Consider the following 13,952-nt stretch of genomic DNA (forward strand, 5'->3'; position numbering starts at 1 on the left):
AAAATGTTCAACACACAGGAAAATCACATAATATTTAAATAAATAATTAATTGATAATTTAAATTTAATAGTGATTTAATAATCTTTTTCATTTTGAGGATTATTCTTTTAATTGTGTGTTTATTAGAATTCCATTAGGTGAAAAACAAGTAATGTATACAGCATTAAGAGCAACTCAAATGCGTTTTATAATTGATGAGACATGCTGGCACACATGCTAGCTTATGACACTAACAGCAGGAATCTGTATAAACTGATGTTTTAGAAAGCATTTTACTTCTATTTATGTCTATTATTATGCATGGGAGCATTACCATGTCCCCCATACTAAAGTATTGTTTACTTTATAAAAAAAAAAAAAAAAAAAAAAAAAAAGACCAAAAGGCCACAAAGACTGAACGCCAACCAATCAGTGCTTGTATTCAACCACCAGTTACCTTATTGTTATTCACTCTGAATAAGGGCTTTTAAATGGCATAAATATAAATGTAATCATTTGGAAAGCAACTAAAGGCATCTAAGCCTGTCTGTGAACGACACATCCTTAAACTACCACAGGATGCAAGTACACATAATTCATACTTCTTGATTAAAATCATGAACCGTTTATTTAATATGAGGTTTGATAGCTTTAATTACTGCCATTTTGCAGTGAGGATAACTGGGGGAAAGGCATTTAAAGGTTAGAAGATAGGAAAACAGAACACTTACCTCTTTGGATAAGCGAGTAAATACATCTCCACCCCTGAGAAAATCCAAAATTAAATAGAGCTTCCCTTCTGTTTGAAAGGCTGTGAGAAGAAGGGCGGAAAAAACAACACCTCAAACTTACACAAAGCTGCGTGTATTTCATCAGACACTTTAGACATATGGTGAACCCAACCAGCATCCCAAAGTTAAACAAGTGAGGCCAGGTGCAGGATTTGACTTGGCAGGCAGGTAGACATGCCACATTTAGCAAACAACAACCTTAATTAAATCACAGGACCAGACTGAATATGCCAGTAAGAAAATGTACTCAAAGCTGCTGTTAATGCCAAGACAGAAACAATAAGTTTGAGGCAAGAAGAGAACGCCATAATGCACGCTTACCATAGTGCAACTTCACAATGAAGGGATGATTCACTTCCACCAAAATATCTCGTTCCATCTTTGTGCGAACCCTGTCCCTTACTGCCAATGAGATCAAGATTTATTGGCACTAGATTAAAGACATTTGATCAACTTATATCATAAACAGACTCACAAAAGCTAGCTTACCTTTTAACGATGCCTTTTTAAGGACTTTCATTGCATACAGCTGACCAGCATCTGGGCCCATTATCTTCCTCACCAAGAAAACCTTATAAATCATGAATATGAATCAATATACCAAAAAAACAAACAAAAAAAAAAACTGTTTGTTTCTTCAATAATAAAGTCAGAGTTCAAAGGTCTGACTTCACCATTCAATTCAATTAAACACAGCGTCTAAAGTAATGCTTTGTTGTGTGTGTGTGTGTGTGTGTGTGTCCTTCCTAAAGATACAGTGAGGAAAATAAGTATTTAAACACCCTGCTATTTTGCAAGTTCTCCCACTTAGAAATCATGGAGGGGTCTGAAATTGTCATCGTAGGTGCATGTCCACTGTGAGAGACATAATCTAAAAAAAAAAAAAAATCCAGAAATCACAATATATGATTTTTAAACTATTTATTTGTATGATACAGCTGCAAATAAGTATTTGAACACCTGTCTATCAGCTAGAATTCTGACCCTCAAAGACCTGTTAGTCTGCCTTTAAAATTTCCACCTCCACTACATTTATTATCCTAAATTAGATGCACCTGTTTGAGGTCGTTAGATGCATAAAGACACCAAGCAGCTTGGTGAAAAAAGGTCCACTGTTGGAGCAATCATTAGAAAATGGAAGAAGCTAAACATGACTGTCAATCTCCCTCGGACTGGGGCTCCATGCAAGATCTCACCTCGTGGGGTCTCAATGATCCTAAGGAAGGTGAGAAATCAGCCCAGAACTACACGGGAGGAGCTGGTCAATGTCCTGAAAAGAGCTGGGACCACCGTTTCCAAGGTTACTGTTGGTAATACACCAAGACGTCATGGTTTGAAATCATGCATGGCACGGAAGGTTCCCCTGCTTAAACCAGCACATGTCCAGGCACGTTTTAAGTTTGCCAATGACCATTTGGATGATCCAGAGGAGTCATGGGAGAAAGTCATGTGGTCAGATGAGACCAAAATAGAACTTTTGGGTCATAAACGTGACTAAACGTGTTTGGAGGAAGAAGAATAATGAGTACCATCCCAAGAACACCATCCCTACTGTGAAGCATGGGGGTGGTAGCATCATGCTTTGGGGGTGTTTTTCTGCACATGGGACAGGGCGACTGCACTGTATTAAGGAGAGGATGACCGGGGCCATGTATTGCGAGATTTTGGGGAACAACCTCCTTCCCTCAGTTAGAGCATTGAAGATGGGTCGAGGCTGGGTCTTCCAACATGACAATGACCCGAAGCACACAGCCAGGATAACCAAGGAGTGGCTCTGTAAGAAGCATATCAAGGTTCTGCCGTGGCCTAGCCAGTCTCCAGACCTAAACCCCATAGAGAATCTTTGGAGGGAGCTCAAACTCCGTGTTTCTCAGCGACAGACCAGAAACCTAACTGATCTAGAGAAGATCTGTGTGGAGGAGGAGGCCAAAATCCCTCCTGCAGTGTGTGCAAACCTGGTGAAAAACTACAGGAAACGTTTGACCTCTGTAATTGCAAACAAAGGCTACTGTACCAAATATTAACATTGACTTTCTCAGGTATTCAAATACTTATCTGCAGCTGTATCATACAAATAAATAGTTAAAAAAAAAAAATCATACATTGTGATTTCTGGATTTTTTTTTTAGATTATGTCTCACAGTCTCACAGGCACCTACGATGACAATTTCAGACCCCTCCATGATTTCTAAGTAGGAGAACTTGCAAAATAGCAGGGTGTTCAAATACTTATTTTCCTCACTGTATGTAAATTGTGGAATTAAACTTGTGCAATGGTCATTAGCATGCCAAACATCTACATCTAATTTCAAATTCTCATACAAAATATCATCAATAAAATACACTGTATGTAAGGGTCACGCACCTTTCCAAATGATCCCTGGCCCAATACCTTAAGCAGCTCAAACTGGGAAGGGTCAGCCTTTTCACAGCCCTCCTTTACATGATGAGTGATGGGGATCTCTTTATAGGACCCGTCATCCTGCAGGAAAAAATTTTTTACCCATTATCTCATCAACCAATAATGCAGTTCTATAAAACGCAGAAAAACACGATAGGTTATTTTCTACTTAATTAAAAAAATCCAAATCAAAATATGGACAAAGTATCAGTATAGAGTATCTCACAAAAGTGAGTACACCCCTCAAATTTCAGCAACCATTTTAGTATTTCTTCTCAAGGGGCAATACAGTGGAACCCGGTTATGTCGCTGGCTTAGGGGACGCTAAAAAGCGTCGAGATAACCAATGTTCGAGACAAACGAAAACCAATATGGCGGCAATATATTAACGTGCTTGAAATTTCTTTATGTACATGATATGCGTTATTAAATGAGAATGTGCATGCACTTATTTTTGGAGGTTTTTTACACAACAGTGTTGCCGGGATTTTTTTTGATTGGTCATGTGGATCGAGATAACCTGTAATGCGGATAAGGAGGCGGAAGCTGAAGTAAACGCAAACAAAGTTTATTGAAAATACTCAGGAGATAATCCACCAATACTTGTAGCGAAGCAGTAATATCCAGTGGTGCGCTCCGGAAGCGCGGTCCACGAAGTTCTGTGAAAGCAGAGACAGTTCGTGTAGAGAATCCACGGATCCGCGCTATGGAAAGTGCAGCGCTGGGCAGCAACGGATAAACGTGGTGCAGACAGCGTGAACATGGAAAACAGCAGGATCGGGGTAATTCGGGGTGTCGTTGAGAGAATGCGGAGTCCAAGAAGAAGGGTACGTAGCGGGATATGTATACGCGATCACACAGACCGCCATGAACCAAAACATACGATCATGCACAAACAATAACGGACCACGAGTGTGTGAAGGTGAGGGGCTTAAATAGAAGATGGGATGAGTGAGTGAATGAGAGTCAGGTGTGTGTGATCAGCATGACTGCGAGGAGCTCTGTGTGGGCGGGGCACGCACGGGAGAAGAAGCAGGGTGCTTCGGAGAATGCCGAGGTTTGACAGCCGCCGAAGGGGGCGTGGCAAGGGGGATTCCTGACATAACCGACGTTCAGTGGAAAAGTTATTTTATATATATATATATATATATATATATATATATATATATATATATATATATATATATATATATACACACACACACACATACATACATACACAGTTGTGTTCAAAATTATTCAACCCCCAATGCTGTAAATGGTTTTAGGGAATTTAGTGTACATTTGTAATTGTATTCAGAATGAAATCCTACAAGGACTTCTTAAAGAACCATATGCAACTAAAATGACATCAATTAGTTTTGTAATACAGTAGTAAATGTTTCTTTTGTGAATTCTTCATTGACATAATTATTCAACCCCTTAAAGACTACCACTCTGAAGAACAGAGGTTCAATGAAGTGTTTTCAATCAGGTATTGAAAACACCTGTGGATATCAGGAGCAGCAATAAAGCCTAATAAGCACCAATTAGGCAGCTTTAAAATGACTGTGATACTCAGCTCCTTCTAGACATTTACTGGTGTGGTTACAAACATTGTGAGGTCAAGAGAATGGTCCAGGAAGACAAGAGAACAGGTGATTACACTTCACAGGAAGGGCAATGGCTATAAGAAGATTGCAAAGATGTTAAACATACCAAGAGACACCATAGGAAGCATCATTCGCAAATTCAAGGCAAAGGGCACTGTTGAAACGCTACCTGGTCGTGGCAGAAAGAAGATGCTGACTTCGACTGCTGTGCGCTACCTGAAGCGTAGAGTGGAGAAAAGTCCCGTGTGACTGCTGAGGAACTGAGAAAAGATTTGTCAGATGTGGGTACTGAAGTTTCTGCTCAGACAATACGGCGCACCCTGCGTAATGAAGGCCTCCATGACAGAACTTCCAGGCGCACCCCCTTGCTGTCCCCAAAGAATAAGAAGAGTCAACTGCAGTATGCCAAAAGTCATGTGGACAAACCACAGAAGTTTTGGGATAGTGTTCTGTGGACTGATGAAACAAAATTAGAACTGTTTGGGCCCATGGATCAACGCTATGTTTGGAGGAGGAAGAACAAGGCCTATGAAGAAAAGAACACCTTGCCTACTGTGAAGCATGGCGGGGGGTCAATCATGCTTTGGGGCTGTTTTGCTTCTGCAGGTACTGGGAAGCTTCAGCGTGTGCAAGGTACCATGAATTCTCTTCAGTACCAGGAGATATTGGATGACAATGTGATGCAGTCCGTCACAAACCTGAGGCTTGGAAGGCGTTGGACCTTTCAACAGGACAATGATCCCAAGCATACCTCCAAGTCCACTAGAGCATGGTTGCAGATTAAAGGCTGGAACATTTTGAAGTGGCCATTGCAGTCACCAGACTTAAATCCGATTGAGAACCTCTGGTGGGACTTAAAGAAAGCAGTTGCAGTGCGCAAGCCTAAGAATGTGACTGAACTGGAGGCTTTTGCCCATGATGAATGGGCGAAGATACCCGTAGATCGCTGCAAGACACTTGTGTCAAGCTATGCTTCACGTTTAAAAGCTGTTATTACTGTAAAAGGATGTTGTACTAAGTACTAAGATTGAATGTCACTTGGGGGTTGAATAAAACTGATAATGATGTGAGCTCAGAAAAGACATTTGTGGTTATTTCATTATAAATGTTATGTTATATTTGTCTGACCTACACGTGCCTCTTTGACTGAATGATCATAATCAATGTCAAACCGACCAAAACATTCAATTTCAGTGGGGGTTGAATAATTTTGAACACAACTGTATACATATATATATATATATATATATATATATATATATATATATATATATATATATATATATATATATATACACACACACATATACATATATACACACACACACACACACACACACACACACACACACACACACACACACACACACACACAGTACAGACCAAAGGTTTGGAAACGCCTTCTCATTCAAAGAGTTTTCTTTATTTTCATGACTATGAAAATTGTAGAATCACACTGAAGGCATCAAAACTATGAATTAACACGTGGAATTATATACATAACAAAAAAGTGTGAAACAACTGAAAATATGTCATATTGTAGGTTCTTCAAAGTAGCTACCTTTTGAAGCAGCTAAAAAAGCAGCTAAGTACAGAAAAACGAGTGGCCATCATTACTTTAAGAAATGAAGGTCAGTCAGTCCGAAAAATTGGGAAAACTTTGAAAGTGTCCCCAAGTGCAGTCACAAAAACCATCAAGCGCCACAAAGAAACTGGCTCACATGCGGACCGCCCCAGGAAAGGAAGACCACCTCTGCTGCGGAGGATAAGTTCATCCGAGTCACCAGCCTCAGAAATCGCAGGTTAACAGCAGCTCAGATTAGAGACCAGGTCAATGGCACACAGAGTTCTAGCAGCAGACACATCTCTACAACAACTGTTAAGAGGAGACTGTGTGAATCAGGCCTTCATGGTACAATATCTGCTAGGAAACCACTGCTAAAGAAAGGCAACAAGCAGAAGAGACTTGTTTGGGCTAAAGAACACAAGGAATGGACATTAGACCAGTGGAAATCTGTGCTTTGGTCTGATGAGTCCAAATTTGAGAGTCTTTGTGCGACGCAGAAAAGGTGAACGGATGGACTCTACATGCCCGGTTCCCACTTTTTCTTTATTTTCATGACTATGAAAATTGTAGAGTCACACTGAAGGCATCAAGGGCTATTTGACCAAGAAGGAGAGTGATGGGGTGCTGCGCCAGATGACCTGGCCTCCACAGTCACCGGACCTGAACCCAATCGAGATGGTTTAGGGGTGAGCTAGACCGCAGAGTGAAGGCAAAAGGGCCAACAAGTGCCAAGCATCTCTCGGGGAACTCCTTCAAGACTGTTGGAAGACCATTTCAGGTGACTACCTCTTGAAGCTCATCAAGAGAATGCCAAGAGTGTGCAAAGCAGTAATCAAAGCAAAAGGTGGCTACTTTGAAGAACCTAGAAGAGCCTGCTTTCAGTTGTTTCACACTTTTTTGTTATGTATATAATTCCATATATAATTCCACATGTGTTAATTCATAGTTTTGATGCCTTCAGTGTGAATCTACAATTTTCATAGTCATGAAAATAAAGAAAACTCTTTGAATGAGAAGGTGTGTCCAAACTTTTGGTCTGTACTGTATATATAAAATTATAACTATGAATTAACTCAAATTAATACTTACATTTTTTAATACTCTAATCATGGAGCATGGACAAATATGGATGCTTTATGCAAATGTGTTTATTATTAGTGAAACCATACTGAATCTACAGCATTAAGACAAAATATCCTTGTAACTGTTTTAAATTATGTAAATGATCAGGACACCACACTAAACTTTTGCTAAGGACGGTTAATGAGGGTGTACCTCTTCTAACTTTCATATGGACTACATATTCAGAGAATTTATGTAAATTGTTTTATTTAAAAGTAGACATTTCAAGCTTTTTATACATATATTTATGTCTGTGAGGCAGGTATTCTCAGATTCGGTTTGTTTTATTTGTGTTTATATAAAGAGAGGAGACAGAGATGGCAGAGAGCGCCCCCTGTCTGTTTTCTTAATTTTACAAAAGCACAGCTTTTGTTGTTATGTTGAGTATATACAAATAAAAGTAGACCCTTTACAGATTATAATGATGTATTGCTCTTATCTGTACAATCAAAAAAGACAGTGTAATTTAAGTCGATTTCGGCATTACGAGGAACAGATGCCACAAATTGCGCCAGCACGTTTGTCGACCCCAGAGGGTTAATTGCTGGATGTGTGCTTCATGGATTTTGGTGCTCGATTTGAGACTTGGTGCATCAGTAAAACAAATGTTTAGTGATTAAGAATTATTTTTAAAAATATTATTTTTATGTCTGAGTAAAGAAAGGATGTTGTGAATAAATGTGTGTTGCTTTAAAGGTTTTTATTTCGCCGCTTTTATATTTATTTATTTATATTTTGTATAAAAATAGTAAAACAGAAATGCACGCTGCATTAAAGGCATGTTAATTAAAATTATCGATTAAAATGGCATGTTTAAGTTGAGGGTATTTAAGGATTCATATAGATTTATGATATTTTCACACAGCAGTAAAAGGATCTTATAGTTTGCAAAGCATGTTTAGCTCCTCTGAGTGAAGTTCACAAAACTTTCTTTGCTTAGATCGATGTCGCAGATCAATGCCTACACAGAATCGTTTGGATATCTGTTCTGTTTGGTTAAATTTTTAGTTTATACTAGGCTATAAAAATTGACTAACATCATACTGAGCACCCTCGAAGAATACTTCACAAGAGTACATACAGATGGGTCACTAGAAGTTGCAAATCACTGGTAAACCTCAAAAATAAGTGGATCAGATTAGAGTTTGCCAAAAACATTTCAAAAGCACTGTACTTTATAGAACAATATTATCTGAAAAAATTATAGACAAAAGACAAAAGCACAAGAATGGGACTAGTAACATATAGAGAATGTAAGAAGCAGTTCTTGATTCAACACTTATCTTACGGAGTGGGCCTGTATTGCTCCAGTGAAACTGGTTCACTTATTTATTAATGTAACTACTGTCAAGAAAAAAAAGCAGATGAATTCTTAAATGTGCAGAGCTGTATTATCTGCTCAGGTTTGGCTAAATGCCTAAAAATCAATTGTAATGGTGGAATACTCTTTATGGCCAAGTGAACAACCTGATCTGTATCCAACTGAGCATTTCATATGCTAAAATCAAACTGGAGGCAAAACACCTTATAAAATGAGCAGAGACTATAGACTGTCACAATACTACCTAATAGTGAATCATCAAGGAAGAAATTCAGCATCTGGTGATGTCTTTGGGTTTTGTACTTCAGGCATGCACAATGAAATGCACTTTATGGTGGGATAAAACACTCGAATATGGTAAGAGATTGATGTCACAGGCTTACTAGAATTTGTATGAAATGAATTGCCTAGCAGAGAGAAAGGGAGGTTAAAGAAATCCATGGTCCTAACCCCACTAGATGCAAATAGAAAGAGCCTGGGACATAAATATAATGTATTGAGAAGCAGAATTGTAGCCAACTTGTGGACAGCATAAGAGTAATAAATAACAAAGCAACATTAGCTCCAACCCCCCCATAGAGTAAAGTGTGAATCTATAGTCCCTGCTAACGGAATATATAAAATAGTAGCACACTTAAAGAAGATACTAATGGATAACCATGTGCCACGTTAATTAATTCAGCAAAGCATTACGGGGTTCTCAGCAAAGACAACAACCATCCAGAAACAGAGATAAGTCCAGATTGCCAGGGTGTTAACTGTGGATCAAAGCTGCTTTAAAATCTAGATGAGAGGGACTCCACTACTTAGGCTGACAACAGGATTAAATTAGCACTCAGGTGACTCAATGAAACTTAACAAAATGGAGATCTCACCTGTTTCTGTTCTATACAGTGAGCTTATTACACACACTAAATGTAATTCATTACTGTACTTAAGTAGCTTTTTGGCATACCTGTACTTTACTGAAGTATTTCAGTTTGAGGAGACTTATACGTAGTCGTTTTACATTTCAAAGTCAAATATCATACTTTTTCCTCAATTACATTTTGAGAAATCAGTCGTTCCTTTTTATTTATGAGTGAATAAAAACTTAACTGGGCACACAGCAAGCCACCAATCAGGCTTGTTTTGCTGCTTGGTGGTATCTACTTAGCACAAACAAACCATTCAGTATCAGTTCAACAGCAAGCAGAACATTTTATGAGTAATAAATTATGAAAAAAAATCTTCTGACTAACTTGCCACAATACCCATGGCCATATTTGCAAGGTTGTTTTTTTTTTTTTTTTTTTTTTAAGTAGTTGAAAAGAAGGTTTTGGGCTCATGATCATTTTAATAAGACATCAATCAGTGTTTGACTAATTAATATTTTTATATTAATAGATTGTTGTAGGGATATAATGATTCTTCAAGTAATTCGATTACAAAAATTCAGGCTAATTATTTAATTATTATTCATTTTATGCTGCAAAATGAAAAAAAATGAAGGACTGGGGTGAAAACAGCAAGAGGCGAGGAGAAGATTCATATGAAAGCCTGTTTCTGCCACATTAAATAAAAAGTTTGCCTAATTCAGTTTGTTTTTTTTTAGCTAATTGGGCAGCATCACCCCCTCTGTAGTGCCAGAAAGCTTTACACATTGAAAATGAAATATGAAATAGTCTACAATCAATAGAATCGCATGATATTAAACTAAGCCTCCGATTCCTGGGGAGAACTCTGTCTAACAATCAGCTCTAGAGGAGACGGAACAAGACAGATGAAGCCTCATTCACACACCAAGAGTTTCAAACTTCAGTCTGACAATATGGTTACCAGTGGATGCCCCAGAAGTGTCGGATGTTTACGAGGAATTAAGTCAGAATTTGGATAAAAAAAAACTAGGCATTGCAAGAAAATTTTAATTGGGCAAACTTTTTTTTTTTATGTGTTTCCATAGGATTCAGGCAAAAGAAAGAGACAGAGTTTCCAAAGTTTGGGATCATTTCAAACAAAAACAAAAAACCTTTTTATTTTTTTATTATAAAAGTGATCTAAAATGTATTTTCATTTATGATTTTTTTATATGTTTGTATTTACATTTGATGTAATAAACTTTCTTTCGGCTTCTCCCGTTAGGGGTCGCCACAGCGGATCCTCCGCACATTTGATTTGGCACATGTTTTACGCTGGATGCCCTTCCTAACGCAACCCTCCCCAATTAATCCGGGCTTGGGACCGGCACTGAGAGTGGCTGGGGATGGTTCCCTGACCGAGGATCGAACCCGGGTCGCAGCGGTGAGAGCGCTGCGTCTTAACCACTAGACCATGTAATATTCCACAGATATTCCTGTATGCAATTTCAGCAATAAAAAAGTAATTTTTTCTAAAAAGGAAACAAGTTACTTGTTCATTTTAAGAGACCCGTCTTATATTCTCTTGTACTTCTTATCTGATTACTCGATTAATCGTTGGAATAATAGTTTTTCACAAAAAATTAGATGATTAAGCAAGAGTCTTGTAACAAAAATGATGATAGGAACATTGTAGCCATAATAAATCATAGTACTTTGGATACTCAAGTAAATTTTAAAGGCAAAAACTTTTGTACTTTTACTCAAGTGAAAGTTTAAAGGGAGCACTTTTTCTTTTACTGAAGTCATATTTTACCTTGTGTATCTCTACTTTAACTCAAGTTTGTGTACTTCGTCTACGTTTTACACACACACACACACACACACACACACACACACACACACACACACACACACACACCCTACAGTGAGTTAGTACATAGATCACTATTAAGATGGAATATGGTATAGTTGCCTTGGAGTAATATTTTGTTTGAGATACAAGGCTGAAATGAATAAGAACAAAACGCTTTGCATCAATATTACTTATGCCTCTCCTAATGAGTAGGTATGCACACTGGATACAGCTTGTAAAAAAAAAAAAAAAAAAACTGAAGAAAAAAAAAAATTGATTCTCTGTTCTGGTAGAAAAAAAAGAATCAAGTCTGCAGCTCTCCTTAAACATTTTCTCATTCATTTTCTGAACATCTTTTGACCAATTTTATTTTTAAAACTTTAATGAATCATTTGTTGTAATTAACTCGAAGTAATGGTTTTTTTGTATTAGTACTTAATTTACATTTGTATACAGCACAGGTAGAAAGGAAGATGCCTGGGCATCGATGACAAGCTAATTTTGTGTTTACCTAAAAGTTCATAGTTGCCTGGCCGAAGTGTTGATTTATTACCCAGAAAGATACCCCTTTTTTTTCTTTTGTAAAACGTAAAAAGGTTTTAATTCACTATGCATGTATATAGATTGTAACTACCGTAATTTCCGGACTATAAAGCGCACCCAAATATAAGCCGCACCCACTGAATTTGACAAAGATTTTTATTTTGAACATAAATATGCCGCACCTGTCTATAAGTCACAGGTGTCTACATTGAAACTAATGAACTTTACACAGGCTTTAATGAAAGACAGTGTCTGTTACACGGCTTGTATCTAAACAGTAGCCTACCAAGAAAGTCATTGTTCACTGTCTTCCTCCTTCCTTTCACAACAATTTCTCTAAGGAGTTTTTCTTTTGGCATCGCCATGCGTTTAAAAATCACCATCGGTGAAGTTTTTCTCCCGATGCCGTGCAGCTAAGAACACAGGTGAAGTGCGTGTTTTCATGGCCGGTTGTTTTCAGCGTGACGAATGATTCGCATTTCCTGTTGACAGTCCGAGTGAGCGGCAGGTCAAATGTCAGAGGAACATCATCCATATTTATGATGTGGTGCAGGACGATTCAGTGGGAGCGTGATTTAATATAAAATGTTTTATTGGTTCACCTGAACCCGTTCGGCAATTTAATAAATGTAATGTTATGGGGCTCAGTTTTTTGGCTTGAAGCTTGTGAAACCGGGAAAAACCCAGGAAAGATCCATAAATTAGCCGCTTCATTGTTTAAGCCGCGGGGTTCAAAGAGTGGGAAAAAAGTAGTGGCTTATAGTCTGGAAAATACGGTATATCATGTGCATCTCATTCCTAATCCAGAAGCCTGCTTGGAAATACAGTAAAATTTACGAGTCAGTGGATTTATAATTGTGCATGGATATGTTTTGGTTTTTTTTGTTTTTTGTATCAGGAGTTTTCAAGAATATGGAAATGCTCAGAAACCCATCAAAATAAATGCAATCATAAAGGAAAAAAGGGAGAAAGGGGACAAAGAGAGAGAGAAAAAAAAACATTGTACCTGCCTGTATGTATATATGTTTATTGTTAATAATTTCCAAAAAAAAAAAAAAAAAAAAAGACTGATTAAAAATAAAATAAATGCAATCTATCTCTAAACTAAAGCCTAAACCTTGACTTTGGTCCATAAAAAAACAAAAAAAACAAATGCTCTTTACCATTTAATTTCTATTAATTTTTGCAGGTTTTCAGTTTCAAGACAAAAAATGTCCCCATCAACTTACCCCAAACACACACAAAACACACACAAACACTTACACAGTGTGTGCAGGATTCTCCTTCTTCCATCGGCTCATCTGCAACCTGATGCCCATTGATCTATGAAAAAGCAAAAGCATGATTTAATTAGCACAAAACTTTCACACACTTTCACTAAACAGTGCCTTCACACATGCAAACATTAATACAAAAATTAATAAATAATCAAATGAATGAATTTGACGAATAAATAAATAAAACCTTTTTTTCCTACAATAAAAACCCGGGCTCTGAGCATGTTTACAAAATGACCTAATTTTACAAAATGACCTAATTGCACAGCAAGCTGAGTCCAAATGTTTGCATACATTTAGGCTTAGGAACTAAAGCTAATATTTTCTATATCAGATTTTCACTCAGTCAAATGATGGAATAGACTTTTAAATATTTGGTAGCATTGCTTATTGGATGTAGACTTGCACAAGCTTCTCACAATACTTTTGTGAACTACTCACAAAAATTTTTGCTCATTGTACCTGATAGAATTGAAATAGGATTGCTCATACAAGCATCAACTCAGTTCACACGTTTTTTTTATAAATCCAAATAAGAATGCAACACCTTGGTGCAGAAATAAAAATAAATAAATAAAAAGAGCAAAGATTGTACATCTTTTCATACCTGATGTCTGCAATTTCTTTTACCAGTTCCATTGGTGTTCTGGGGGTTCAAATGAACTAT

At 37.5% G+C, this 13,952-nt stretch overlaps 1 protein-coding gene across 1 annotated transcript in view; it reads right to left on the minus strand.

Moving 5' to 3' along the window:
- Nucleotides 1-13,952, minus strand: part of rps6kal (ribosomal protein S6 kinase a, like) — a 46,522-nt gene that overhangs the window by 27,475 nt on the left and 5,095 nt on the right. Inside the window, exons 2-6 of the mRNA XM_046849334.1 lie at nucleotides 13,272-13,331; nucleotides 3,137-3,253; nucleotides 1,261-1,342; nucleotides 1,093-1,173; nucleotides 712-791 (exon numbers count right to left, since the gene is read on the minus strand). Of these exons, the coding sequence (XP_046705290.1) occupies nucleotides 712-791; nucleotides 1,093-1,173; nucleotides 1,261-1,342; nucleotides 3,137-3,253; nucleotides 13,272-13,331 (420 nt within the window). The remainder of the gene's footprint in view (nucleotides 1-711; nucleotides 792-1,092; nucleotides 1,174-1,260; nucleotides 1,343-3,136; nucleotides 3,254-13,271; nucleotides 13,332-13,952) is intronic.

The sequence above is a fragment of the Silurus meridionalis genome, chromosome 5 (genome assembly GCF_014805685.1).
Source record: "Silurus meridionalis isolate SWU-2019-XX chromosome 5, ASM1480568v1, whole genome shotgun sequence".
NCBI classification, from domain to species: Eukaryota; Metazoa; Chordata; class Actinopteri; order Siluriformes; family Siluridae; genus Silurus; species Silurus meridionalis.